The sequence below is a fragment of the Kockovaella imperatae genome, assembly GCF_002102565.1.
Source record: "Kockovaella imperatae strain NRRL Y-17943 chromosome Unknown BD324scaffold_13, whole genome shotgun sequence".
Taxonomy (NCBI): domain Eukaryota; kingdom Fungi; phylum Basidiomycota; class Tremellomycetes; order Tremellales; family Cuniculitremaceae; genus Kockovaella; species Kockovaella imperatae.
Window position 1 is genome coordinate 290985 of NW_019028953.1, and position 27994 is coordinate 318978.

General features: G+C 52.2%; 9 protein-coding genes and 1 non-coding gene across 10 annotated transcripts; 5 read left to right on the forward strand and 5 right to left on the reverse strand.

Moving 5' to 3' along the window:
- Positions 1–142: 142 nt before the first annotated feature.
- BD324DRAFT_131575 (hypothetical protein) lies at positions 143–7789 on the forward strand. The gene is made up of 13 exons (XM_022011989.1): positions 143–954; positions 1006–1078; positions 1122–1251; positions 1299–1366; positions 1411–1645; positions 1682–1902; positions 1945–4219; positions 4260–4409; positions 4453–5529; positions 5583–5707; positions 5751–5885; positions 5935–6249; positions 6295–7789. Exons 1-13 carry the CDS (start codon positions 480–482, stop codon positions 7688–7690), a joined length of 6675 nt encoding a protein of 2224 aa, XP_021868986.1. The 5' UTR covers positions 143–479; the 3' UTR covers positions 7691–7789.
- On the reverse strand, positions 7760–10503 carry BD324DRAFT_634801 (beta-lactamase-like protein). Its single transcript, XM_022016758.1, has 9 exons — positions 10195–10503; positions 9979–10149; positions 9740–9936; positions 9570–9682; positions 9365–9526; positions 9190–9300; positions 9097–9142; positions 8784–9056; positions 7760–8725 (listed from the first exon to the last, which is right to left on the reverse strand). Exons 1-9 carry the CDS (start codon positions 10208–10210, stop codon positions 7889–7891), a joined length of 1926 nt encoding a protein of 641 aa, XP_021868987.1. The 5' UTR covers positions 10211–10503; the 3' UTR covers positions 7760–7888.
- Positions 10504–10566: 63 nt separating this feature from the next.
- On the reverse strand, positions 10567–12139 carry BD324DRAFT_634803 (hypothetical protein). The gene is made up of 3 exons (XM_022016759.1): positions 11973–12139; positions 11566–11885; positions 10567–11508 (listed from the first exon to the last, which is right to left on the reverse strand). Exons 1-3 carry the CDS (start codon positions 12085–12087, stop codon positions 10681–10683), a joined length of 1263 nt encoding a protein of 420 aa, XP_021868988.1. The 5' UTR covers positions 12088–12139; the 3' UTR covers positions 10567–10680.
- A 785-nt stretch (positions 12140–12924) lies between these two features.
- On the reverse strand, positions 12925–14254 carry BD324DRAFT_131734 (hypothetical protein). Its single transcript, XM_022011990.1, has 6 exons — positions 13963–14254; positions 13772–13866; positions 13593–13690; positions 13320–13442; positions 13209–13253; positions 12925–13088 (listed from the first exon to the last, which is right to left on the reverse strand). The coding sequence occupies exons 1-6, from the start codon at positions 14029–14031 to the stop codon at positions 13057–13059; spliced, it is 462 nt and encodes a 153-aa protein (XP_021868989.1). The 5' UTR covers positions 14032–14254; the 3' UTR covers positions 12925–13056.
- A 486-nt stretch (positions 14255–14740) lies between these two features.
- On the forward strand, positions 14741–14897 carry BD324DRAFT_t28. Its single transcript has one exon. It is a non-coding gene; the product is annotated as a tRNA-Leu (tRNA).
- A 102-nt stretch (positions 14898–14999) lies between these two features.
- BD324DRAFT_634819 (ABC transporter transmembrane region 2-domain-containing protein) lies at positions 15000–18335 on the forward strand. The gene is made up of 18 exons (XM_022016760.1): positions 15000–15363; positions 15404–15606; positions 15643–15754; positions 15794–15877; positions 15922–15995; positions 16030–16143; positions 16180–16230; positions 16275–16502; positions 16543–16644; positions 16681–16823; positions 16856–17043; positions 17082–17266; positions 17304–17450; positions 17491–17499; positions 17536–17676; positions 17714–17732; positions 17779–17798; positions 17839–18335. The coding sequence occupies exons 1-18, from the start codon at positions 15352–15354 to the stop codon at positions 18248–18250; spliced, it is 2244 nt and encodes a 747-aa protein (XP_021868990.1). The 5' UTR covers positions 15000–15351; the 3' UTR covers positions 18251–18335.
- On the reverse strand, positions 18293–20561 carry BD324DRAFT_609913 (hypothetical protein; the record flags this gene model as incomplete). The annotated part of the gene is made up of 6 exons (XM_022014179.1): positions 18293–18921; positions 18970–19275; positions 19317–19650; positions 19688–19783; positions 19829–19932; positions 19973–20561. 6 exons carry the CDS (start codon positions 20559–20561, stop codon positions 18293–18295), a joined length of 2058 nt encoding a protein of 685 aa, XP_021868991.1.
- A 1362-nt stretch (positions 20562–21923) lies between these two features.
- Positions 21924–24028, forward strand: BD324DRAFT_634836 (putative Pol II transcription elongation factor). Its single transcript, XM_022016761.1, has 8 exons — positions 21924–22364; positions 22407–22516; positions 22554–22748; positions 22785–23186; positions 23226–23346; positions 23384–23659; positions 23708–23789; positions 23841–24028. The coding sequence occupies exons 1-8, from the start codon at positions 21960–21962 to the stop codon at positions 23915–23917; spliced, it is 1668 nt and encodes a 555-aa protein (XP_021868992.1). The 5' UTR covers positions 21924–21959; the 3' UTR covers positions 23918–24028.
- A 45-nt stretch (positions 24029–24073) lies between these two features.
- On the forward strand, positions 24074–26307 carry BD324DRAFT_643273 (NAD binding domain of 6-phosphogluconate dehydrogenase-domain-containing protein; the record flags this gene model as incomplete). Its single annotated transcript, XM_022017534.1, has 10 exons — positions 24074–24142; positions 24183–24378; positions 24417–24517; positions 24559–24785; positions 24824–24912; positions 24969–25292; positions 25374–25511; positions 25564–25806; positions 25857–26030; positions 26072–26307. 10 exons carry the CDS (start codon positions 24074–24076, stop codon positions 26305–26307), a joined length of 1797 nt encoding a protein of 598 aa, XP_021868993.1.
- Positions 26301–27971, reverse strand: BD324DRAFT_593813 (chitin synthase III catalytic subunit). Its single transcript, XM_022013824.1, has 6 exons — positions 27534–27971; positions 27286–27470; positions 27126–27236; positions 26709–27075; positions 26592–26668; positions 26301–26546 (listed from the first exon to the last, which is right to left on the reverse strand). The coding sequence occupies exons 1-6, from the start codon at positions 27679–27681 to the stop codon at positions 26370–26372; spliced, it is 1065 nt and encodes a 354-aa protein (XP_021868994.1). The 5' UTR covers positions 27682–27971; the 3' UTR covers positions 26301–26369.
- Positions 27972–27994: the final 23 nt, after the last annotated feature.

The window sequence follows — 27994 nt, forward strand, 5'->3', positions numbered from 1 at the left end:
TTTCATCATGGCGATAGAGTCACCTCATTCTGATAGGACAGCTCTGAAGCGATCCGTCAGTGTCAACAAGTCATATATCGACTTTTCCATGGAGACGGACGAGTCAGACGAGGACGATTTGCTGGTCCCGTCCACCAAAGCTGGTACCAGCACTACGCCTGTGAAACGAAAGCATGTGAGAGGGACTCACGAGGTGTCGCAGAGATGGACGCTACTGACAGGTGTTTCAGGACGAAGAAGCAAGATCTACGACTAGTGATGACTCAAATGACGACTCGGGATTAGGCGAGGAGGAGTATGAAGTTGAGTATATCGTCAACTCTAGATGGCGAACGATACAAAAGCGCAAGACATTGGAGTACCTCATTCATTGGAAAGGATATAGCGAGAAGGATCGCAGCTGGACGATTGCGAAGCAATTTGACGATGATGACCCGCCTGTCATTGACTTTTACACGAAACATCCTGGAAAGCCTCGAATGGGATCTGATACCACACCTAAGCAGACGGTTAGGATAGCCAGTGCTGGACCATCCAAATCTTCTCAACCTCGAAACAGCTCCCCTCTGCGTCCACCATCTACCAGGGAGACTCGGCCGCTCACTCAGACAAAGAGGGTCCAGGGCGATCTGAGGAATTGGTTTGGCAACCCTGACACGACTCAATCTCGCGGAAAGGAAAATGCTAGAGTGGTCAGTACGAGCAGTGCCAAAGAGGTCACACCTGTCAAGTCGAAGGACAAAGCGGCCAGCAAACCGGTCAAGAAGACCACTCCACCGCCAAGGAAGAAGAAGAGGGTGATAGTCTCGGATGATGACGCCGATGAGGATTTCGTCATGGACGAGGACAAGCAGGAGAGTGAAGAGGAAAGCTCGTATTCCGCTGCAGAGGAAGAAGGAGATGGTAGTGTTGAGGCGGACGGACTTGTCGAGTCAGATGCCGAGGAAATCGTCGGTGAGTGACATTCCCCTAAATGCTCAAGTCAGCACGCTGAAGATGCCGCAGTGGAGAAGAAGGCAAAGAAATACGGTGGATGGGGCAACACGATCAAGGCGCCGAAAAAGGCTCCTGTGAATCTGTATGTGATGAGTCACATGCAGGAATCGACTCACCTCTCTCAGGGGAAGCTACAAGACTGGCATCAAGCCCTTGGAATTGAAGATGGACAAAGGCATCGCCGCTAAGAATCTCAGCGAAGACCTGCCTCCTCTATCTGACGTGGAGGCGATGTTTGATCATCTTGTCTCGCGTGTAAGCCTTGCTACAGACCGGTCGCCATCATCTGACATGACGTGCAGGTACCAGACCTTGTCAAGGTGGTCGAACGCCTGAATGGTCGTAAGCTGAGAGTAGCCACCATGTGCTCGTAAGTCGACCGAGAGTGAAGTCGCCTTTCTGATCGTCCGACAGTGGTACCGAGTCGCCCGTTCTGGCTCTGAACATGATCGCAAAGGCCATCAAAGTCCAGCACGGTCTGACCCTGTCGTTTGATCACGTCTTCTCTTGCGAGATCGAACCGTTCAAGCAGGCGTACATTGAACGAAACTTTTCCCCGCCCATCTTATTCCGAGATGTCACCGAGCTAGGCAAGAACAAAGCTCACACGGCTTACGGATCCATGGCCAAAGTGCCGGGCAACGTTGATGTGAGCGGAACGTTGATGGCGTGCTGACGCTCCCAGCTCTTGATCGCAGGGACGTCTTGTGTGGACTACTCCAACTTGAACAACCAGCAGCAGAGTATCGAGGGGAACGGCGAGTCTGGACGGACTTTCCGAGGGATGATCCAGTGGGTCAAGAAGCATCAACCGCCAATCGTCATATTGGAAAATGTATGCAATGCACCGTGGGACAAGGTGGTGGAATATTTTGGTCAGATAGACTATGACGCCCAGTATGCGAGGTGAGAGAAGCTCCAATAGGTAATGGTCTGACCGTTTCACAGACTTGACACGAAAGAGTTCTATATCCCTCACACGCGGACCCGAGTCTACCTATTCGCCACCCCCCGTGGCAATGACAACAAGAGTCACCTCGCTGACAAGTGGGTTATGACCGTCAAAGACATGAAACGACCTTGGTCATCGTCATTTGAAAACTTTCTCCTGCACACCGATGACCCAAACATCCACCGCGCCCGACTTGATCTCGCTGCGGCCAAAGCTTACAAGGACGGGACGCAGCGTAAACCTACCGATTGGAATCGATGCGAGTCTCGACATCAGTTCGCCCGACATTCAGAAAATCTTGGAATCCTTCGACCGCTCACATCGTGGCAAGAAGCTGGAGTTTGTAAAGGTCTCGATTGGACCTGGAACGACTGGCTCTTGTCTCAGACAGAGCGAGTCTTGGATCTGCTAGAGATCTCGACCCTGCGAATGGCGAAAGATGGCATCGACTCTGGGTTCAAAGCTTGTATCTGGAACGTCAGTCAGAATGTGGATCGACAGACTGGATCTAACAAAACGGCTTTGGCACCGTGCTTGACGCCCAACATGATCCCATGGGTCACCAATCGAGGAGGTCCGGTCACTGGTCGGGAGGCTCTGGCTCTTCAGGGAATCCCGGTTCGAGAACTACTCCTGACAAGTGAGAACGAGGACCAGCTCGCCGATCTCGCTGGAAATGCCATGACCACGACTGTTGTCGGAGCATCGATGATTGCAGCCCTCAGGGTGGCTCTCGATCGACTGACACCTGGAGAGAATGCCGAAGGAGACGCCACGCAGATTGAACAAGATGCTGTCGCTGTGGACGATGAAGCTACTCAACGCATTGTGGGAGACGACAAGCTCGAGACACACGAATTAGACCTCGCCAAAGTTGAGACGGCGAATCTTCAGGAAATGCTCGATCTCGCCTTGCAAAGTTCAAGACACTGCCAATGTGAAGGTCAATCGGGGACGGCTTCCCCGATCGAGGAATGTACGGCATGTGGATACAAAGCTTGCAAAGCTTGTGGCGGCCGACCTGACCACCATTACGCGCCTTGTGGCAATGACCGTGTGGAGCCGACCGAGTTTGAGAGGAAGTTTAAAGAGCTACTACCGATGCGTGTCAAGGTCGCTGGTTTAACCGAGGAGTCGCTGAGCGTCTCGAGAGCTGCGGCACTCAGGGCGGGCAAAGGCGAGGTCTCGGACAAAGACTGGTCATCTTGGAGCTCGGCAGTTGTCGAGGGCGTCATGGATGCCGAATTCCGATTCCGATACCTCAAGCGAGGATACACGTGGACAGCGGTGTACGAAGCACCTCATGCCAGTCTCGACTTGTTTCTTCATCCCCAGACCCCCGAATGGCGACTCACTATCAAAGCACCACCCACCGAAGCAGTCAACAGTCGCTTGAGAAACTTGGTCCTTCATCCGGTCGCCCGACTTCGTTTCGATATTCATGGCAGTGATGTGCTTTGCGGGCCGTGGGAAGTTTGTGTGCCGTCCAAGCAGAGCTTCGACATACAGATCACTGGTCGAGGCGAGACTGTTCCCAGCTGGCACGCCCTGCTCGGTCTACAGGGAGATTTGGGGAAAAGCAAGCGTTGGTCCAAGCTTGAAGTGTCTGTGCCTGCCGAAGCCAGCCGAGCTCTGGATCGAGACCTTTCTGGTACATACGAGCTGCTTCCCAAATGTGGCCAGGCCATGACCTCTCTCCACAAAAAGATCTCTACAGGTGGTGACGATGGTCTCGCTCAAATCTTCTTCTTCTTTGACCCTACGCGATGTGGCGAACCGGAAGAGGACTGTTTCGTGTTCTCAACCAGAACGGAACGATTAGATGCCGGTGTTGAGCGACCCATCATCGCGTCGCTGAGCAAGAAATGGAGAGAGTCCGCCAAGGAGCACGAGACTGTCCGGCTCGACATTCGGGGAGGATGGGTCAAATGTGACAGTGCTCACTTGACCGCCGTGGGCGGGAACGAGATCGCAGTCGTGGCGGATCCAGGTGCTCGAACGCACGAAGACTCGGCGACTTTTGCTGTCCCTCCAAACGCTGCTTCCGTCACCGAGGCAACCGAGTCACAAGGCTGCCAACACGCATCTGCCATCTTGGCTTGTCAAGTGCCTCTTGACCCTGGTCATTCCGAGTCCATGTGGCGGAATGGTGCCTGGGGCGAAATTGACCTGATGCATGCTGGTAATGCGACATTCGCGAATCTCGCCTGGATCACCGAACGCATCCCCTTGCTTGGCAACCTCGCGCAATGGAATATGCTCTCCGAGGATGTGAGTGGACATGAGCGAGGTGTTTAGCTGAATTGCCCAGGCCTCTGGACATGCTTGTGAACGATGTGCACCTCGACCTCCGAAGATTCACTGGATAAAGCGTGAGGGCAAGCTGAACAAGAATGGTAACAAAACAAGGAGCCCAATCGTGGCATTTGAGGATAAGTACGAAGCTGGCCGATACGAACATGTAAGTCATCACGAGTCAGGAATTTCGGCTCACGACCGCCTAGGCGCTTAAACACCGACCATCCCCATTCGTCCTCCAACTCCGACTCGATGACTCTACTGGCCGCTTCAGGATCGGTTTGAACATCGTTTCTCTCGCTCATCGGGCCTTGTCTCGTCTGCCTCTCAATGCCAAGAAGGGCACAATCAAGCTGTCGTGGAAACTTACGCCTGGTCAAGTCGCCGATGTCCCAGAGCCCCCTCGAGTGTTCATCTTACCCAGTAACAAGTTAGACCCGCAACACGCTCAACCCAGAGGATTCCAACTTGATCTCAGGAAGGAACAGTTGAGGTCTCTCTGGTGGATGCTGGAACGGGAAAAATGCAAAGGAGAGACACACACATTCATCGAAGAGGAGATATCTGAAGCTGCATTGCCGTCGCTCGGGTGGCGAGCAGAGGGCAAGGCAGAGAGACCCGTCATGATTCGTGGAGGAGTCATTGCGGATCAAGTCGGATACGGGAAGACCATCATCTCGTTGGCCTTGATTGCGGAGAGCAAAGGTTTGGAAACTCCTGAACCTGCTCCCCAAGGCTCGATTGAGCTCAAAGCGACGCTCGTTGTCGTCCCTGGACATCTGAGCAAGCAATGGCCGAGTGAGATCACCCGATTCACAGGCAAAATGTTCAACACTGTCGTCATTCAGAACATGGCAGACCTCAACAAACTCAGCATTGCCGATTTATCCAAGGCGGATATCATCGTCCTCGCTTCAGAGATTTTCGAAAGCGATGCCTACTGGCAACGATTCGAATACCTTTCTGCTCAGCCTGATGATTGGTTGAACGACAAGAACGGAGGTCGATTCTTCAGTGATCGATTGGATACAGCTCTGGCTTCTCTGGAGCAGCAGACAGCCCTGTTGGCTGGATCAGGAGGTGCTGAATCTGCTCTCAAGACAATGGAAGAAGCTCAACGGGAGGCCGTGAAAGAGGCTGAGAAGCGAAAAGAAGCTCATAAAACGGCAAACTTTGGAAAACGAATGAAAGGGCAGGCATATCGTAATCGGTACGATGCGGCGGATGGCAAGAAGATGCCTACGAAGGACTCAGATAAGTGGGAAGCCTCTGGTGACGAGGAGGTGAGTGGACTGCAATTGTAGGCACTTTCAAAGCTGATGCAACCACTGTGCAGGAAGATGATGAGTTACCTTTGCCGGTGCCTACATTCCGCAAACCGTCCGGGACCAGCTCCTTTGGTAGCTCGACGGTCAAGGGTAACCACAAGCTTCTCGCCGCTCCGGTCTTCCACATGTTCAGGTGAGTCACTATTCCGAAGGACTTCAAGTGTTGATCACCACAGATTCCGTCGAGTCATTGCAGATGAGTTTACGTATTTGGCGAGTCGGTCTCTGGCATCCATCTTGAGGCTCAAATCTTGCTACAAATGGGTCTTATCGGGTACACCACCCGTCGGTGATTTTGCGGCTATACGAAGGTGTGTAGTATCCAACCCGGAGCGAATGCTGCTAACCCTGATCTCACAGTATCGCAGCGTTCATGGGTATCCACCTCGGCGTGGACGATGATGGCGAGACACCCACGCAAAGCTCAAAGGCTCGAGCTAAAGAGCAAACACAAGCGGAAAAGTTTCACGCATTCAGAGAGGTCCATTCGCAGGCGTGGCATCGACGTCGTGATGATCTGGCACAAGAATTCCTAAACACCTTTGTCAGACAGAACATTGCAGAAATCGACGATATACCGACGATGGAGCACGTTCATGAAGTCAAGCTGCCTGCCTCCGAGGGGGCGGTTTATCTCGAATTAGAGCATCATCTCCAAGCGCTGGATATGCAAGCGTGAGTTTGCGGACGATGATGCTCATTCAACTGACATGCCTCCAGTCGTAAGGAGACCAAATTCAAGAATGTCACAATCGGAGATAGAAACGCCCGATTGGAGGAAGCTCTCTCCGACTCAAAGACCGCCGAAGAGGCTCTGCTCAAACGGTGCTGTCATTTTACACTCGATTTGACCGACAAGGAGCTTGACGCAAAGTCTGCCGCGGAGGCGTGTCAACACATTTCGTCGGCGCGTTCGAGCCAGCTCACCGCTTGTGAGGAAGACCTGTATCGGTCCATGAATATTGCCGTCGGCTATCACCTCTACATCAAGAAGAAGGGTCACTTTGGCAAGTCTGATCCGGATGCCCAGCCATTCCGAGACTTTGTCATTCAGTCTTACGACACGTCGACCCATCAAGGTGATAAAGAGGCGGCGGAGCGATTGGTTCAAGTGCTGGAGAAATGCGGATTCAGACATACCGACTTCCCTAGCGAGCGTGCAGATGGCAAAGGTCCAGAGATTGAGAAGGGTGCCTCTGTCGATGATGTCAAGTGGAGTTTGAGGGAACAAACACATCTCCTTCGGCGACTGTCCAAAGAACTCGTCGCTCGAGTTCGATCCCTTCGATTCTTTGATGTGGTTCGGAAACTTCAGCTTGACGGTGCTGAAGCCAAAATCACCCTCGAGGGATCAGGCTGCAGTCACAAACCTTCAACTCATCCTGGAGTCGAAATGGCCGTCCTGTCCTGCTGTGGGCACGTGGCATGTCACGCTTGCATGCTCCAAGCTGCTGATCAACAGGCCTGCATTCGACCGGCAGACTGTCGAGCAGCGGTTCGATACACCAATGTTGTCAAAGTATCTTCTCTAGGTATCGAGGGTGAATTGTCATCTGGACGATTTGGTGCCAAACTTCAGCGTCTGGTCGATCTGATCCATACCATTCCACCGAAAGAACGTATCCTCGTGTTCACCCAATGGGACGATCTAGCCAACAAGGTTGGTCAAGCGCTAGAAGCCGGAGGTATATCGCATGTCATTTTCTCCGGTTCAGTCAAACAACGTGCCCTGACGCTCGCGAATTTCCAATCGACAGATGCCCAATCTGCTCGCGTCCTGCTCTTGAAGATGAACGACGCTTCGGCCGCTGGCTCAAATCTCACGACTGCGAATCACGCCATTTTCCTCGGTCCGTTGTTCACCTCGTCCTTGTACAACTACCGAGCGGTCGAGACTCAAGCCATCGGTCGTGTGAGACGATATGGTCAAACGAGAAAGGTCCACATCCATCGATTGTTGGCTTTGGACACGATTGATATGCGAATATTCAATGAGCGAAGAGCGGAGATGGAGGCGAAACCAGATTACGTGCCGATCCCTCAGGGAGAATACGTGGCGGGCAAGGCAAGCGGAGGCAAGAAACAGCAGGTACTTGATGCCGTAGAGGTTGATTAGTGGGAGACGTGGAGACACACACAAGAAGATTGGTGGTCTTGCTATTGTTGGTGTTCATACAGTTTTATTTCATGGCATATGCATTTCATAACGATTCGTGAAACGGTCTAGTATACAGGGTAGGCGAGTGAGCATACAAATAAAAAACACGAGAAACATCCTGTACAACAACGAACGTTTGTAGCTACAATGAGTCGCTCAAGCTTCTTCACCGTCAGGGCACGCGACGGCGATGAGAGCACGGAGATGAGCCCTGTCTACGGCGAAACTTGCTCGGGAAAACTTTCGCTCCTTTAAGAATGGTGATTTGGCCCGGGGTACAGATTCTGACGTAGAGCGAGGTGTGGTCGACCAAGACTTCGACCACTTCGCATCTCGTGTCTTGATCACGGACGGATCATCCTTCACCAGGCCTTCTTTAAGCCTCGCCACAGGTCTGAGGTCACTGGCTGTATTCGCAACACCGACCACTGCGTTTGTCGAGTGAATCGCGGATGACGCCATCTTCGCTCGAGAAGGCCTTCTCGCCGTCCGGCGCTCCTCGTCCGTATCGTAACCTTCGTCCAAATTTTCCATTATTACGGATCGGGGCGGCGCAAGCACGACACCTGCTCCCATTGCTTGAACGATTCGTTCTCCTATCCCAGGCGGTAGATCTCCGAATGATTCTTGAACATTCCCCAGCATAATTCCCACTCGTGACATGTGATTCGTCATGGCGGCTTTTCGCCCGCAGCCAACTGGCGAGCTCAAGTCTTGCTCAGGATTCACGTCTGCATCTCCTCGCCTGAACGGTATCGTGTCCAACATTGTGATTCCCGGCATCCTTCGTCCGGCATACCATTGATCACGTTCCCTTTCGAGTTGTTTCGCCGCCGTCGGCGTCAGGCAGTGACCAAGTAGTTCAGGTAAGGCAAAATACTCTAGACCGGAAGGCATGGCCTGAAGAGTATTGGGCGACAGACTGCGAGGCTTGAACAGTTTCACCAGCGCTTGAAGCTCTGGCAGTGGACTGTGACGAGCCACAGGGCACATCTGAGAACACGCATCAGGCGAGACCATCCACTTGCACAGGACGACCAGAGGCACTGACCAGGGTTTTTGGCCATTCATATTCACCACGACTCGCATCATCCACTTGTTTCCGAATGTCCTGTTTGAACAGCTCGTATGCCGCATCCTTGACTTCCGACATGGTGACTGTGACGACAAGTCTCTCAGGACTGCCCCTGCAAACAGCGCATCGGGCATAGCGCTCGCACGCGTGAAAGCGAGTGGCCGAGGGGTATAGTGTCGTACAGTCTAGTAAATCCGGGTCGTCGTGAATCGCTCGATAGACGCTATGCTTGTAGCGGTCGACACAGACCTGATGACCGGTCAGTACCGCCTAACGAATAAGCACTCACTGGCTGATCGAAAGCGCTAGACACCCGCTTTATGACGTCCTCCCAGCTGGATGTTGGCAGTCATTATCAAGGAGTCTGAGTTGTAGGACTTACCCCCAGGTCCATATGTTGAAGAAGAATACCGTGTCTTTCGGGAACCAAGCGATTTGGTCTACCAGCTCTCGGATAGCATCGTCTTTGTGCGGCATATCCTCTGTCCCGATGCTGACCAAGGTGCTCTTCGTTAGTTGTTGCTCCTCTCTCACTGGAGAATACATACAGCACTCACAAAGCGCTGGTATCGAGGTTTATTCGGTCTAGAGTCCGCTCGCCAGTCAGAAAGGGCTTCAGAGCTGGATGTGACTGGACCTTGAGTGCATCAAGGAAACGGTAGTCTGCCCGGATATCTCCGGTGTGTAGGATGGCGCGTTCGGGTGTGGTGATCAAGAACCTTTGCGGAGCTTAGCAGGTACAACATCGAGTGTATCGCTCACATAGCAGATCCAGGGCAATGATTGGCATCGAAGGCCGTCACGGAGACAATCAAAGGCTTGCCATCCTCATAGCCAAGTATCAAATCGATGGTTTCTCCATATTCAATTGAACGCTTATTTCGATTCAAAATCAGTTCTGTTATCCAGGTTTGATCCTGATTATCACTCACGATCCTGTCTACATAGTATTGAACGCCATCCACCGTCTCTCGCTTTTCTCTGGCGAGCTTTGAGTACTTCAATTTGTTTTCCTCTTTGATTCCTGAAGCCATGTATTTTCGTTCCTTCTCCGCCTGCAGCTTGAGCAACATTCGCTTTGAATCTGGTGTGCATATGATCTGCCCATGAAAATTGTCTCCCTTGAGACCTTGTTTTTTTTAGCGTTGTAAGATCGTCACCGTGAACTTGCCCGTCAGATGATCCGAATGCACATGGGTCAAGAGAAAGACTTGCGCTCTCGGTGCTTGTATCAGAGGCCCGAGCGAGCGGTCCTCGTTGATGGAAGGGATAAGATATGGTCCGCCTTTAGGTTCAGTGAAGCAATCGACCCGAATGAGTGGAAATTCCGGCAGGTGGCCGTCTGTAGAGATCGGTGAGCTTACTTGTTACCACTAGCTTCACTCACGCCACGGACCTGCCATGATGCTATCGAGGTTCCCTGTTGGGATTCTATGATCTTCATTCAGATACCATCGATGAATTCATGATTGGGGAAGGAGGGAGCAGCGGTTGCGGAGACTGGATTGTGGGTGTGAGCTCCGTGGACCAGACCAGCTGAGAGCATGAATGTGGAGGTTTAGCTGGGGCTGAGCAGCTTGCACGCCATAGTAGTCTGGAACAGACGGTCGCGGTTGAGTGGACTCGCCATGTGGAGGGCGGCGATGAGGGCGGAAGCAAATCTGACCATTTTACGTAAATGTCACCCAAGTTCCTCACACGAGCTCCACGTGGTGCACATCTGCCCGCTAATTTCCCGTTAACCGGCGGCAAATGAAAAGCTTCTTTGGTTGGTGGGGCGGGGAGAAAACCTTATGCACAGACAACAATTGAAAAAAGAATTCTAATAAAAATACAACCTGAAAGAATATGGTTGATTTATGCAGGATGTTATCTAGAGATTGACATGCACCCTGGGTGCCTTGCTGAGCTCGCCTACTGAGCTCTGCCTCGAGAGCGTGGGTGTACGAGCCGGATTGACGGCTCGTTTGGCGGGCGCTCGATATCTGAAAGGGCCATCTTCGACGATACCACCTGCAGGTTCCTCTGCATCGGAATCGCCGTCGAAATCCTGATGATAGGTGACATCGAACTGTTCGCGCTTGTAACCCCATTTTTCAGGAATCCAAAGCTCGGCATGTTTGGCTTGACGACGTTGATGGAGTGTTTGTACGGGTGATTTGTCACGACGAGTGAAAAGGGGTGGTGCGGATGGATTGGAGGGTGGACGACCAGAATGGGATGCATTGACTGCGAGGGGGTAGAGTGACAGAATGCCAGATGCATCCATCCACGATTGAATGGGGGCGAGCTGTTCGGGTGAAGCGTGCACTGGACTGGAGACTTGAGAACAGACGAGTGAAGCGTTGAGGATAGGGACTTCTTCGGAAGGGGTGAGAATGGTCTCGGAAAGTCGGTTGGAATCGGTGACGGAGGATGTTTGACTGCCACGGCGAGAAGGTTGTCCCGAGAGGCCAGCCCCGCCGTCTCTGGGTGGAGGGATGCACACGTCGCAGACTCGTTCACTGACGATGGATTGAGCTCCGTTGGCATCGGTCACGGTGACTGGGGCACGTTGAGTCGTGTGATCGGCACAAAAGAGTAACCCGCACAGACGACAGTGATGTCTTCTGCGATAGAGAGCAAAGTAGCTTCTGTTCTCGGGTGGAGCGAAGAGGGCAGTACAACATGGAAAGCTGCAGAGGGCTGAGGAACAATCGGGCTTTTTTGTAAAAATGGGTCAGTCTACATGTCGTGTGACCTGCGTGAGATGACTCACCTGCCACCGATCTCTAGGTACGGCGAGTCCTACAGAGCCTTCTGCCAATGTAGACAGGATGTCTGTGGATGTGTGACTTCCTCGCTTAGCGACACAAGCTCGTTGATCTCCATCGCTGTCGGGAAGGTGGAGTGAGATTTGAGAGAATGACATGGGGTGGAGTGGTCGAGAGGAGGAGGAGGAGTGAGAGGAGGATGAGGATGATGCAGCAGAGGATGAGAAAGAGGCGGCTGGAGCTGGAGCTGCTGTCGCTGTTGGGTCTGTGAGAGAGAATCGCCTAAAGGATGTCGACGATGACCCAGAGGACGACATGGACATATCTGTTAAGCGAGGCGTCAGACGACCGAACGCACAGATCGCCGACCCCGTTCTCGGGAAGAAGGGAGGGGGAAAAAAACAACACTCACTCTCTACGCCACTGCTATGGATACTACTGGATCGATGCCTGCGAGTGGATGGTGTGGGTCTGAGTGAAGATGGTCTAGATAGATGCAACAGGGATGAAGGTGGTGAGATGGACATGGTGTGTGGAGATGAGAGAGAGAGAATGGACAAGCTGGCTGGCTGGCTCCTCCTGTTATTATTATTATTATGATTATTACTACCTACCGCTACGAATTCAGCCGGGTGGGTCCAGTCTCATTCCCCTTTTTCGCTCGCTCTAAAACCCTGAAAATCCCTCCGGCCGCGGCGCTGCTCTCAGCTCTCAGCTGCTGCCACACCCACACACAGCCCAAAAATTGAAAAAAATAAAACCCTGAATCCCATTCTTTTTCACCTTTTGATCCCGCTTCAGGTCTCACGCCCTTGTTGGAACCCGCAGCAACACACGCACAGACCCACACACACCCACACCCATCCATCCACACACACACACATCTCCGGTTATGGGAGTTGGCGTACGTTTCTGTCAAGCGATTAGAATCCAGTGCCAAAATTGGGATTCCTCAAGAAACAAGCATACATACGACCGGAATCAGATACCTCTCTCTGTCTCTTTCGACCGATAATCACCGAGACAATCAGCGACCGGCGAGACAGATCCATGCATCCCCCAACACTGTCTGTCCCATTCCATCTCGACCGGGCTCACCCACCCACCCATGCCCCCCACACGTTCACCAGGCATGACGATGCCTTGGCGTCCGGAGGGATGAAAAAAGGTCATCCTCCCCCTGCATCACCACGCCCGTCCGAGCCCCCGTGTCCACTTGGCATCCTGAACTAACTATCTATCTATCTCGGGACACGGGCCACGCTTCATTTCATATGCATCCGAACCTATTCCCAATGGGATTGGTCCGAACAAGAGAGCTGCCTATTAATACATCATCTCCACTAGCATCCATTTGCCACTAAAGTAGGAAATGGAGCTAATTGGAAAGAAAAACACCAACCCCCCCCGTGCCTGCCTCAAAAAGCAGCTGCGTCTGCTGGCCCTCGGCCGAATCAACGGTAGCTAGCATCCATGAATACATTGTTGAATGAATCTTACTCGCCTCGAGCATCTAACCGACGCATACCTATGGCGCCCATCCAGCTCAGCTATCCGCGACGTCTTACAAATGTCTTGAGGAAGAAACGTGAGATCAGCTCGGGATGTCTTCGACAAAGGCTTCTTCGTCTACTCACCTCTAGATCACCCTTGGTAGCTACCGCTAAGACCCACTTGCGTTCCATATCAGTCACTGTCACCAACAGGTCAGCAGATGTGCAGCACATGAAATGACGTCGCGTCTGGTGGAACAACGAACCCAGAGCAAAGTCTGTTCCTTTTGTCGAAAAGAAACTTTCCAACTCCTCCAGTGGGGTTAACGGGTGAATCACAGTATACGGGTGAGATTGAGAAGCCAGTGGGAAGTGATTGATATGGAGTGCTGTTCGTGCATGAATGCCAAGCCATTCATGGAATCGATTCGGAAGGATAATAGAGTTGGGGAATCGGACACAATAGTCGACGGGTAGGATAGATGACGTCCTGTGTCAGCAAGTTTGGCTTCACGGGGCCACAAACGCTCAAGACTCACCAATTTCGTCATCTACCCCAGCTTGACCACTCTCAAACTTTTTGCGTATACTGCGAACGTCGAGGTAACCTATCGGTTTCCGACGGTCGTTGAGGACACTATGACGTGTCGATATCAGAGAGAGACAAGATTGCAAACGTCCCCTCCCTCCGAGGACATGTGCTGGGAAATGCACTCACGGGAGCTGGTCAAATTCACGTTCATAAGCCGCTTCGAGCGCTCGAGAGAGCTGAGCATCCTGAGGTAGACAAAAGGCAGGGGGTAGTTGGAGGTCCTGGGAGGGCGTGCGTTTAGTACGTGACGGATAGACAGACAGACAAGCCATGGAGGGTATTCGATCGATGCGAAAATGTGACCGGGCGCAACTCACCTCGACCACAGCACCCCGGTATTTTGCACCTGGGGGCACCACAGGTGTCGGTGTAGTATCCTTGTCCATGCTGTATGGACCGAGCGTGATACACACCTATTCCGATCCCGTTCGACTGCAGTTTCAAAGTATTGCTCAAGTATTGATCTTTGAAGCAGAGGCAAGATCCGAAAAATGTTATCACGGCATGCGAACCGTGAATGTGGCACTCTTGCTGCGGGCTCGAGGAGCATTGAGGTGCAGCTCGGAATCGCTTCAGGATGCAAAAGGTCTCCTTAGGAGACCCGTCAGTCAGATGAAGACGTGATCCGAAGCTGCTACACGGGACCACAGTGAGATCAGCACGCCGCCCTAGACTGTGGGACAAAGATACCATGGTCTCGAGATGAAATCTGTGAAATCTGAGCGCCAGGGTAAAATCCTTGCCACCTGTCTCGGTCGATTATCCCATGTCGGGAATGGTTGTCCAGATCAATACGATGACGATAGGCCCTCCAAACAGCCCTGGTCGAGTTCTAGAACCTCATCACACTGACCTCCCATACTGTAATGTAGCGGTCACATGTCAAAACCAGGACTGTGGCGCCCATGGCTGTTAAGTGACGAAATGAAGGTAAGGAATCGTAGTCTCTCCATATTGATTCCTGACGTATATAGAGCACCGGAAGCATGACAGGACGGCGCCGAGAGATGGTCAGATGAGTTGCCCGCCTTGAAAGGCTGAGCTGAGTTTTTGGTGGGTTTGATATTGTACGTACCCGGCGCTCGATGATCGCAAGTGTTCTTGGCCGAGCGGTTATGGCGTCGGATTCAAGAGTTTCTTGACTGTACTACAGGCAAAACCCGATGGGGCAACCCGCAGGTACGTTGATTCCTCGCAATATCTTGATCAATAACTAACGATCCTATCAGGAGTTCGAATCTCCTAGAACACATCTCTTTCTTTTTTGCTTCCTCTCGGTTCAGAGCGGAAACGTTGCGACGAAATCTTCGGCTATTTGGGAATTTCAGAATTGCCGAGAGAGGGGGTTTAACGCATCACCACCCGAGCATGTGTTGGTCTACATTCCGCATCATCCAACATCGTGCGACATCTTGTGAGCAATGGAAGGACACAGCCAGGCGCTGGCGCCGGCTCTCTCTCGTCTGACAGGTCGCCGACGTCGTGTTCTTGTTGCTGTCCTCATTGCTCTGCTTCTCTCGCTCCGAGCACCTTCTGTTCCCTTGTCCGCGTTAAAACATGCAGTGTCTCTTCGAGCCTGGCGCGAAGCTCGGCGACGGAAAGCAGCAGAACGAAGGCGTATGATGAGCGAGACACCTCTGTAAGTGACTGAGATCGTGCGCAGCTGAGATGGGTGTCCTAGAAACACTCCAGCCCTGGAGAGGAAGATGGTGGATCTGGTGAGTCATTCTACGGTGACTCGCAAGCCTGACTTGGGAGTACATCCCCGACCCGTCAGGATCTCGGACGCTTCTCGTACCTTATCGAGGGCGTCTATCCAAAGTGTACATCACTCCGACGCCCAAAGATCTGTACGAGAATCATTTTCACCTATTCCCTCCGCTCAGACCTGGCGAAAAGCTAGGCGTCAATAAGCGATTCTGGAAGATGCTGGTCTCGATCTTGAGGATCGCTATACCAAGGTAGGTCAAGATCAGTGTCCAAAGCTCAAGGTGTAGCTCCACGGGCAAAGAGGCGTTCCTTTTGCTTCTCCATACCTTTTTCCTCATCACGAGGACCATCCTCAGTGTCATGGTGGCTAGGCTGGACGGAAGGATCGTTCGCGACTTGGTGAGGGCAGAGCGTTTCCACGCTGAGCTGACCGGCAAGGTATCTGCAAATGGTCGCGGCTTCTTGCGAGGACTAGGCTGGTGGTTCACCCTGGCTATTCCCAGCACGTATACAAATTCCATGGTGGGATACTCTATGCGAGCAGGCTGAAACTGAACAAAATGCAGATCCGCTTCTTAGAGAAAAAACTCGCACTCGCCTTTCGTACTAATCTCACGCGATACATACATGACCTGTACCTGTGAGTGGAGGTAAGAGTCCAAAGCTCAGTCCAGGAACCAAAACCTCAACTACTACAAGTTCGGCATGGGACTTGCAGCCGCTGTCCCATCAGGCAGCAGGGCGAAAGGTGATCCCTCGTCCGAGGCTGCCTCAGGCGGTGCGGACCAGTGAGTCGACCACCATGACGCTTCGCTCATCTGCAGACTCATCACTACGGATCTCGCCAAATTCTGCGACACCCTTTCGGCATTATAGTGGGTCTTGACATGGCAGGAAAGCCGCTCGCTCACCATCGCAGTGGGAATATCGGCAAGCCCGCTCTTGATCTCATCATTTTCACGTCGCAGCTCTCCGCCTCTCTCGGACCTCTGGGCACCGTCGGACTGTACAGCAACTATGCACTGACAGCTTGGATCCTGAGAAAGGCTACCCCGGCGTTTGGGCGGATGGCCGCGATCACTGCTACCCTCGAAGGCGAATACAGGAAAGGCCTGAGTCGCATTGGACGAGATGGCGAAGAGGTCGCGTGAGTGTGACGTCTCGAGTTTCGACTGAAAGAGGTCCAGCTTTTACGACGGAGGCAAGCGAGAGAAAGGTATTTTGCTATCTGCCTACCAGCGCCTCGCCAATCATATCCACTCGGTTCTGAAGATCCGCGTACCCTATGGGCGAGTACTTATTTCCAACCAAGCTCATATGCGCAGAATGACAGAAGACTTTGTGATCAAGTACGCTTGGTCGGCATGTGGCTACGGACTCATGTCAATTCCATTACTATTCCCTCGTGCCGGACATGCGATCGCCTCAACAGGTGGTCTATCGTTACATGTCGCCTCAAGAACAGAAAGTAAGGAATCGCTCGATCTTCACTGATACCAGACTACGTATCCAATCGTCGACTGTTGCTGTCTCTCGCCGATGCTGGAGGGCGTCTCATGTACTCAGGCAAGGATTTAGCCGAGCTCTCTGGCTATACCACGCGTGTCTACTCGCTGCTGGCGTCCCTTCATGCCTTGGAGCAGAACGCGTATCCCGTCATCGCTGCGCCGCCAACTCACACAGGCAAAGTGAGCTATTTCAGCACTGCTCACGACTGATTACCAAGCCATTTTACGATCTCGGAAGTGTGAAAGGTCAGATCATCATCGGACCAGATCACCTCTTGTTCAAAGACGTTCCAATCGTCGCTCCGTCAGGTGGTGCGGGGGCAGAGCGTGGCGGAGAAGAATTGATACGCAGTCTTGATCTCCGTGTGGAGGCTGTAGAGCACACACTCATCACTGGACCAAAGTGAGTATCTGAGGTAGGCTTTGCGGCTGATTTCCAGTGGCGTCGGGAAGACGTCAATATCCCGGATTGCGGCACAGCTCTGGCCCACATGGTCGGGTCTGCTCGAACGACCACACTACGGTCCTGGAGGCATCTTTTTCCTCCCACAAAGGCCATACCTGAGCATTGGCAGTCTGCGTGATCAGTGAGTATCGCGTACAGATGATCGTGCTGAGACGACCTAGGGTCATCTAGTGAGGTCCAGGCAATCTTCATGACTGACTGTCCAGCCCGCAAACTTACGCCGAGATGAAATCACAAGGCAGGACTGACGCTGAGCTGATGCAAATCTTGGAAAATGTTCACCTAGCCTACCTGCCATCTAGGGAAGGCGGATGGGAGACACGCAAAGAGTGGAAGGATGTCTTGTCGTGGGTGAATGCTTATCCTGTTGAAGCTGACGGTCAGGGGTGGTGAAAAGCAAAGGGTAGGTTTTTGAAGTTGCCCTTGAATAGATGCTGACTTTTGAACAGATGGGGATGGCACGGCTATTGTGAGTAGCATCATCCACTTGATTTGAGCTGACAGCGCAGCTATCATCGTCCCCGTTATGCTATTTTGGACGAATGCACGTCCGCCGTCTCGTCCGACGTCGAAGGCCTCATGTACGAACACGCCAAAACTCTAGGCATCACCCTGATCACCATTTCACATCGCCCTTCATTGCTCAAGTATCATACTCGTCATCTACGTCTGGGTGAGATGACAGCCGCGAAATCGTCCCTCGTTCGAACAAGCTCCCTCGAATCCATCAAACGAACGCAATCCACCCTTCATCTCGCCTCACACGGATGGCAAATGACGACAGTGGCGAGTGCATCAGCTCAGGAAAACATGGAGCTGGATCTCGAGATCGAAGTCCTGTCCAAAGTTCTGGACGACGATGTGGCTCAATGGGAGGCCAGACTCAAACAAGTCCAAGAACAATTGAGCGGCAAAGTGTAGAAAATAGGATTCACAAGGTGTTACATGTGTTCTTACATTCTGTTATATCACTCCCAGCATACCCTCTGTATGAGTTACAATGACCTGTCGCAAATCTGATGCTCGTCGTTCCACTTCGTCCAGAATCTCTCCCAACTGTCTCGCTTGATCCATCGCTTCTTGTCGTCCCCGTGGAGATAACAAGACTTTGAGCGCTTCGGTCATGTCTTCGTCTCCGTACCGACTGACAATTCTCTGAGCGCGCCGCGCATTCTTTCTCGACGGACGATAGGCCACATAGGTGTAGACATTGCTGAACAGCAAGATAAAAATGATGCCGACCAGGAGTGTGCTTTTCGTAAAGGGCAAGTCTTGAAGATAGTCGGACAAGGTAGAGCAGATGTCCCCAATACCAGAAAAAATAGACTTGACACCAGACATGATACTGTCAATTCCTCCTTGCATGGACCAACTGTCGAGATCCCTTCGTTGTCTCTGCTTGGCGGCATAAGCCTCAGCGGCTGTCGGACTGTCTGTCACGTCCTCAGGAGAGGAAGCCGTATCGAGGTCTTCGGCCTGTTGCTCTTTGCCGAGAAATTCGGTGGCATGTTGCTTGATGTGTGCTCGCATACCATTCTCGAGATCCTTGTGATATTGCCTCTGACCTTCCATACATGACTTTTCAATGATCCCTGCAGGGACATCAGTAAAATGCATGGGCATCCCCAAGAAGCGCTCACCTTTGACCCATGATTTGCCAGTCCATTCTACGGCACTCGTCACGAGGACACGGGTGGTGTTTTTCGGACTCCAAGTCAAACACGTCCTCGTTTTGACGCTGAAAACACCTCCACTTGGCACATCAGGCGTCCTGGTCGTCGTCAAGACCGAAATGGACATGTCAAAGTCACACTTCTCCAACTCGTCTGTGATGTGACACTGAGTCTGTTTCGGTCCGATCGAGCCGTTCAACGGTTTTATATACGAGGTCGTCTTGATCAGATGTTGATTTTCCTCTTTCGGTTGCCAATCGGACGATTCAATGTCTAGTCATCATTAGCCCAATCGTAAAAACATGCAGACTCACCCTTGAGTTTCTGATTATCCCTCATGAATTCCTTGAGCCAACCCGAATTGAACATGAGATTGTACGTCTTCTCAGGTGTGGTCGGGAAGCTGGCATCCATGGCAGTCTCAGGGTAATGTGACGCACAATCACACTTTGTCGCGGGATGATCGGCCGCCGTCTGTTCAAGATTGAGCGGGTTCACACCCTCTTCCTTGACTTCCAATGAAGGTCCAGGTGAATTTTCCGCCTGGAAAGAAGTAGCCGACATCACTGCGTTCGGGTTACATAGTCTCCATATGTTCATCATGACATCGTAAGTCGGGTCGCGCGAGATGAAAGACGCAAAGGTGTACTGAGCCGTCAGGGAAGCTTGTGGAGTTTCCACCTACCTTTGCGTTGTTAGTGGTCACACAGATAGCATTTGGGATGACCAGGGCAGTCATTTTCTTCTCGATCCGACGGATATCGGCAAATGGGACGACGACCTGTGAAGAATGAGCTAAAGGGCCGTACTTCTCACAGTTGCTCACATTTGTGACCCATCCAAAGATGTTAGCATGAAAGCATAGATGATTTTCCGAGACGTAAATGCGGCCATGGACTAGAATGTCTTTCGACAAGGCGCATCCATAGTCTTGTACAGATCAGCCGAGTCTAATCGACGATCGACTCACCTTCTATGAGATAATCTCCCTCATCGACGTTGGGAAACAAGGCATGGAACTCAGCTTGCCGTCTGTTGCTGGCGACGGCGAAGCCAGTGACGGGCAGACTGTCATTGAAATCGCTTGCGTCCGAGTCGAAGTCGTAATCTGATAGATCCTCATCTCCCAATGCCGAATCACCATTCCCCCTGACCAAGAAGGGACTACGATTTGAGGACGGGACGCGAGCAGACGAAGGACGAGACGAATTCGTAGCAAGATCAATGTCAGCAGTTGCACCGGCAACTGCCAGTCCGCTTCTTGCCAGAGCAGCGGCGATGGAGCCACTGTGCGCCGAGACTGCGGAAGCGGTCGACTTTGATCGACTCCGCTTTGATTTGCTGCTCTTCTTGTTTTTGGAGGAGCCTACAGACAGGAGTGTATCGCGCCGAGGATTAAAGTCTCGAGGTGCTTCGACGATCGAGTTGGTTCGAGAGGGATTGGTTGACTTGGTAGCGTTGGAACCCGAACGTCGACGGATGAAATTTGGATCATGAGAGCCGTTTAGGGAGTCGTGATTGTTCAAGGTGGTGATCGGCGAGGCGTCAACATCGGGCATGCCCTTCTCGAATGTCAGCGGCCATCAAGGATGAGGTGACAACACCCACGTCTAATCGAGCTCGCGTACTTTGGACACTCCTTGGACTCGTTGCACCTTCTTCAGTCAAGACTACTCGAGGTGTACTGCTCGACTTTGGCATCTGCAGGGCAGGAGGGGGCTTTTTTTTACCAGGTGTCAATCTGGTAGACACGCTCCCCTCCTGAAACTCCTCCACGAAAGAACTTTCTCCGCCGCCACGCTCTGGTGACTTTGGAGAAGATGGGACGTGGAACGTATTCGGATTGATACGAGCGAGCGTCGATGAAGCCGTAGAGTCGCTACGGGTCCGATCTGTAGTTTGATGAGAGGATGAATGGGACGATGAACGGGATGGAGATCGCTGGAACCGGGACAGAATACTGGGCATCGGAGCACTGGGACACTGCACAGCGGGCCGGGGGCTTTATTGATACAATTGAGTTGAGCCAGCAGCTGAACGGCAAGACATTGTGTGAATGGAGGAATGAACCTAGGAAGACAGACGGTGGGTGGGCTAATAATTCGCGTATTCACCGAAAATAAGACATAAACCGGGCGCCGCCGGACTGCGGACAGAAGTCACAACAAAGCCCCGGTCATGAGAGCCTGTTGGCAGGAAGGCGGGGTGCTGTGACCTCGATACAGCACAGGAGATAGTTCGCGTTCGACTCATTAAGAAGCTGTGGTTTGTTGAAGTAGACGGTTTGCCCGAGTTCATGCATCAGGATATAACATCCACGATAAGATGTACAAAGCTTTGTGACTCCCCAGGTCATCGAGGTCATCTTGAACCCTCACGGCGAGCCAAAGAAGCTCCGGTCGTCTATCTGCGAGGAACCTCGTATGAAAGCTGCGAATGTCAACTCTTGTCATGGGAATGCAGAGTCAAGAGGTTCGCAGCGGGTCTCGAAAATTGCGTCTGGACTAGAGGGGGAGGAATTGATCAGTAAGCTCGTGGTCCCATGCTAGCCTGCAGGATGTCTAGCTGGTGCTCGGCCGGAAGACAAGGCTACTTCCAATAATGAGAACGGCATGCATGCCTGCAATGATGTCAATGTTTTGCGATATCAGGGCAGGATCCAAACGTACAACGCGAGAACCTTGGCGAGCCTCGGTGGAGAGGCAGGCGTCCGTGCCATACGGCTCCCGTCATGTACGAGTCCTCCTGCAATGACCACTAGGATATGTCAACTGAAAAAGGAGCCCATAGAGACATGGATATCGTTCGATAAGAGGTCTTGTACAGTGAGGGTATTCCATCTTCCAGGACTCTCACGGCGGAATCAAAATTTCGGGTCAGAAAGCTTTTGGCTATTCTACGAAGAGCTAATCATAGCTATCATCACATACATCACAGTCACGCACACCCACAACACCATGATCGTCCCTCCGCCTTCCCAGACAGAGCTGAACCTACTCTGCGTCTCTGCAGTCGTGCGAGACCTCATCGACCAGTTCAACGCGTCCTCCTCATCCACGTCACCTGTCGAGCCACCGAACGTGGATCAGCTGCGGGCGAAATATGCCAAAAAGTACAACCTTTCATTTATACCTCGCCTGACCGACGTCTTATCGGCAGTCCCTGAAGAGTGGAAGGACAGGTTGAGAGGATGGCTCAGAGCCAAGCCAGTTCGAACGGCCAGTGGTGTCGCCGTGGTCGCTGTGATGTGTAAACCGCATCGATGTCCTCATGTTGCAATGACTGGCAATATCTGTGTCTATTGTCCAGGAGGGCCAGACTCGGATTTTGAATACTCTACGCAGTCGTATACCGGATACGAGGTGAGCCGGGACGGTATGACCCTCATACTGACGTCCTTTCAGCCGACTTCGATGAGAGCTATCAGGGCTCGGTATGACCCATACGAGCAAGTCAGAGGTCGAGTCGAGCAGCTGCAAGGATTAGGTCATTCCGTGGACAAGGTTGAGATCATGTGAGCCATCTGATTGGGGGGTTCTGACTGATGACAGTCTCATGGGAGGAACATTCATGTCAATGCCTGAAGACTATCGCCACAAGTTTATCGCTGGCCTGCACAACGCTCTGAGCAGTCACTCCACGGAGGACGTAGATGAGGCTGTTATATTCGGAGAGCAAGGCAAAACCAAGTGTGTAGGCATAACGATTGAAACTCGGCCAGACTATTGTCTGAAGCCGCACCTGAGGTGAGTCATCGATGCATTCCTCCGCTGACTCTGTAGTCAAATGCTCCGATACGGATGTACTCGACTGGAAATCGGCGTTCAATCCGTGTACGAGGACGTTGCCAGGGATACGAACCGAGGTCATACGGTCAGAGCGGTATCTGAGTCCTTTCACATGGCCAAGGATGCAGGGTACAAGATCGTCGCCCATATGATGCCTGATCTACCTAATTGCGGTATCGAGCGGGACATTTGGCAATTTCAGGAATTCTTTGAAAATCCAGCTTTCCGATCCGATGGTCTCAAGCTGTATCCCACTCTGGTCATCCGAGGGACGGGTTTGTACGAGCTATGGCGAACTGGCAAGTACAAGAACTACCCACCAAATGCGCTGGTCGACATCGTGGCGAGGATCATGGCCCTTGTGCCTCCGTGGACGCGTGTTTACCGTGTTCAGCGGTGAGCTAGTGCCGTCACAATCTGCAGCTCATCGTACAGTGACATTCCCATGCCGCTTGTCTCATCAGGCGTTGAGAATGGTAATCTCAGAGAGCTCGCACTGGCCAGAATGAAGGACTTTGGAGCCGAGTGCCGAGATATACGATTCCGAGAGGTCGGAGTGAGTGTTGATTGTGCGATAATTGTCTGACGGTCAGCTACACGAGATACACAATAGAATCCGCCCAGAAGATTTAGAGCTGCTTAGGCGCGACTACACTGCCAATGGTGGATGGGAAACTTTCTTATCGTACGAAGACCCCGCGAATGATATCCTAGTGGGACTTTTGAGGTTGCGAAAATGCTCAGAGGACGGGACGTATCGAAAGGAATTGATAGGAAGCGAGGGTGGCTGCAGTCTCGTGCGGGAATTGCACGTCTACGGGACAGCAGCACCTGTTCATTCGAGAGACCCTCGCAAGTTCCAGCATCAGGTGAGTTCCTCATAATCGACATTTGTCAGACCGCTCATCCACCCCAAGGGCATCGGAACACTACTTATGGAGGAAGCCGAGCGGATAGCTAGGGAAGAGCACGGAAGTGGACGTATCGCAGTCATCTCTGGTGAGTGCCGTCAACATTTTGCAGGCCGTCACTGATCACTCCTGACTTTAGGGGTGGGTACAAGAGACTACTACCGACGTCTCGGCTATCACCTTGATGGACCGTACATGGTGAAGGATTTGGACTAATACCATGGCTGCCGAAGCGGAGGATCGGATCGGATAGATCTGATGAAATTTCGCCGGGAACGGTCCGATGGACCCGATGTCATTTGTCCCAGCTGTCATTCATCTGCGTTGTACACTTTGTATCATTAGTCTGCACAGTACACTCAATAACCAAACATGGCATCTGCGAACGTCCCACTTGTCGCTTGGATAGGGCTTGGTGCTATGGGTTTGCCCATGGCAACTGTGAGACCACATTCCCAGTCCAGGTCTGATCATATTACAGTGCCTTGCCAAGAACGGAGTCACCGTTCAAGCATACGATGTCTGGGCTCCATCGTTAGAGAAAGCTGTCCAGGGCGGCTGTAAGGGATGCGGCTCTCCCTCTGAGGCCGCTCAGGGAGCTTCGATTCTCGGCTTAATGGTTGTCAACGTCGGTCAAGTGGAAGATTTGCTGTTCGGCGAACCCCGAGTCGCTGAGGGTGGGTGATCAGCATGGCGTGTCCATTGACGTATGCAGCCCTCGCGACTGGCGCTGTGATCGTAGTATTCTCGACATGCCCTCCGTCGGCCATGTCGTTGCTTCAGGATAGGCTGGACTTGCTGAAGAAGGACATCCACGTGAGTTGCCTATGTACGAAGATATACTGATTTGGCCTCAGATCATTGATTCACCTGTATCTGGAGGATCCACTCGAGCAGGCGCAGGTACGCTCGCCATCATGTCTTCAGGTCCATCCAGTGCCATAGAGAAGGCTCGGCCAATGATCGAGCTGCTCACTCAACCGCCGGAAGGAGGACTTTCTGTCGTTGGGGACAAACTCGGCGCCGCTAGTGACTTCAAGTTGATCAACCAAGTCTACTGCGCCATTCAGATTTGCGTCACTGGGTAAGTCACCTCCTACCCACTCGGTACTGATATGAAAGCGAGGCGATGGCTTTCGCGAAGAGTTTGGGGCTGAATCCTCGACTGGCTTACAATGTCATCAAAACTGCTAGTGGTAGCTCATTCATGTGTGAGTGGCGTACACATCAAGATGAGTCTTCACTGAGACTTTGTCCCAAAAAATAGTCGGACATCGCGTCCCCTGGCAGCTCAGAGACGACGGGATTCTCAAATCTGCAATGACCATTATCGCGAAGGATGTCGGGATCGTCATGGACGAAGCTCGTTTACATTGTTTCCCCGCTCCCATGTGTTCGGTCGCAGAGCAAGTCTTCACCGCCGCCCTCGGTGCTGGATTGGCTCGAGAGGACGATGGGAACGTTGTGAAGCTCTGGTCTCGATTCGGCGTACCTCACGAATACGAGACAGGGACAGACGCCGAGGAAACAGACAAGGCGAAAGAGCTTAATCTCAAAGCTGGACCAAAACCCTCGAAAGTGTTGTTCATGGGTCTTGGAGTCATGGGAGCTCCTATGGCGGCCATCATCAACGAATCTGGCATACCTACCGTTGGTTATGATGTCAGTCTAGATGCTTTGGACCGATATGCCAAGGTCGGAGGGACGACAACGGATGATCCTGCCAAAGATGCAGCGGAGTGTGACGTGGTAGTCATCACCACCGTCACAGCCTTACAAGCAGAAGCAGCTCTCTTGTCCATCGCCCCATGTAGGTCGGCCAGATCTCCTTGATCTCCTTGTCCGCTTACGCGTTCTTCCAGCGCTGCGCGCTGATAGCACGATCATTGTATGTTCTACCATTGCTCCTTCGGATGCAGTTCGACTCGATGGGATTGCTCGGAAGCACAATGTTTCAGTAGTCGATGCTCCCATCTCTGGAGGTCCAACCAAGGCGGCTGCAGGAGACTTGACCATCATGGCGTCCGGTACAGACGAGGCGCTTGTCAAAGCGCTGCCTGTGCTGCAAGCCATGGCGAAGAATTCATCAAAGCTTCACCTCATCCGTGAGCGTCTTTCTACGGCCTGACCCTGAAACCGCTCATCATGACCATAGCTGGCGGCGCTGGATCCGGTAGCAAGTTGAAGATTGTCAACAATCTCTTGGCTGGGATCCACATCTGTGCCGCCGCGGAAGCGACCGCTTTCGCCAGAAAGAAGGGTATGGACCTACTGGCAGTATACGACGTAGTATCCAAGGGAGCAGCCGCCTCTACAGTCATGGTCGATCGTAAGGTTACCGATCACAGCTCTCGCTGACAATCCCTTCAGGGATGCCTCGCATGCTCGCCAAGAACCCTCCTGTATTCTCAGCCACCACCACCTTTGTCAAAGATCTCGGATTGGCCCTATCAGAAGGAAAGAGAGCCAATTGCCCATTGTTCCTGGGCGCTGCCGCGCATCAACAATTCATCAGAGCAGTCGCCAGTGGATGGGCTAAAGAGGACGACAGTGCCGTCTCGAGACTTTGGGAGTTCATGGGCATCGATGTAACTCTGAGCTCGTGATAAGATCGATACATGCATAACGGGTCGTTAAAGACAAACAGAGAGAAAAAGTCGCTTGGCAACTAGTAAAGTCCATTGTTGTAACCGCCGTTGTGGCCATTTCCATAAGCTCCTTGATGTTGCGAATACTGAATGGAGGGCGCGTACATTGTGTTTCCGCCGCCGCCAAATATGAGGGATCCACCTGCTCCACGGAATTGACTCTGTTGGTCGTCCTCCATTGCATACTCAGAGCCGGCCTAACGTTGTGAATACGCGGTCCGCCATCCGTCTTGGAGACTCACCGGTAGCAGTGGATCCTTAACCTCCCATACTGCCTGCTTGGAGCCGACCGAGAATTCGAGATCCTCCTTCGTGATGGCTGAAATTGTTAGGCGTCTTATTCGTCTGAAGTCACTCACAATCCCAGTATTTGTACACCATCATCACGGCCAAGAGCATGCACAGGGTGAAGAAGAAGACGCCATCAATGTAGTGCGATACAGCATCGCAGATCTTGACGCTGAAAGCGAAAAGGAGGACACATCCGACCACGTAAAAGGCAGTTCCAAAGATGATGTCTCCAATGACCCATCGGTCGTCGAGTGTCCTAATCACCAAGACGAGCTGGGACACGACATATATAAGGACGCATACGGCAGGGAACATGAGGTAGGTGATGAAAAGTCCGATCGGCTTGGTAAAAGAGAAGGATACGAATCCTTTGAATGTAGCAATGGCGATGAAGAAGCAGATTCCCCAAATCGCGAGACATGACAGACGAAGGAACTGGAGCGGCATCAGACGTGTCGAGCATGGATGGTATCTGCGACACTCACCCAAAGAGACATTGGCGTGCCGTCTTCGTGAAATTGAAAGCCAACGAAACCGTTGATCAGGATACACCAATACAGTGCACCGAGCGCTCCGGCATAAACCGCAGCGAACCACTGTGAGGTGTCAGCGCTCAGGGCTTGAAGGCTTCACTGATGCGCTCACTGGATACACTTGATGCGCGGTAGGAATGATAGCAGAGTCCAGAAAGATGGCGAGTAATTCGACGAACATGTACAGGTAAAAGAATAGGACAATCTCTTTTCTCCCGACGGCTGTGTATTTGGATCGAACGTGAAACAGCATGATCAATGTCATGGCCAGAGCTGCGATATGCACGAAGCATGTGGCTAGAGAAGAGAGAGGAAGATAATCAGTACCACAGATGAAAGAAGGTGGACAGGCCCACGCACCAGGCTGAAAGATGATCTGACTCCCGAGTTGAACATTTCGACTATAGCAAGTCGGCATGACGCCCAAGTCTGTCCCAACGAGCGGACATATTGTGAGTGCTGCTCGCTCGCATATATACCCAAAGTGTCCGAATTGGAAACTGGACATAGTGCAGGTGAGATAGGTTGTGGATTGGGGAGAGAGAGGGGCGCTCGATTGGACGGATTGAATTCAACCGCGCCGCGACTGTGGGGACGAGGCGATGTTGTTTGAAGCTTTTGTTCTCCTCCAACTCCAGTAATGAAATGTAGCCGCAATTCCCAAGCTCGCGACACTCGCGACGACAATACGCTTCCCGTGTGGTTACCTCTGGTTCTCTATACGATATTGACGCTCCTTTAGAGCGACGTTGAGCGATGAAAATGGCGAGTTCTGTAGAAGAATAAGGAGGGCATGGCTCGAGTCTTTTCAGTGTTTTGAG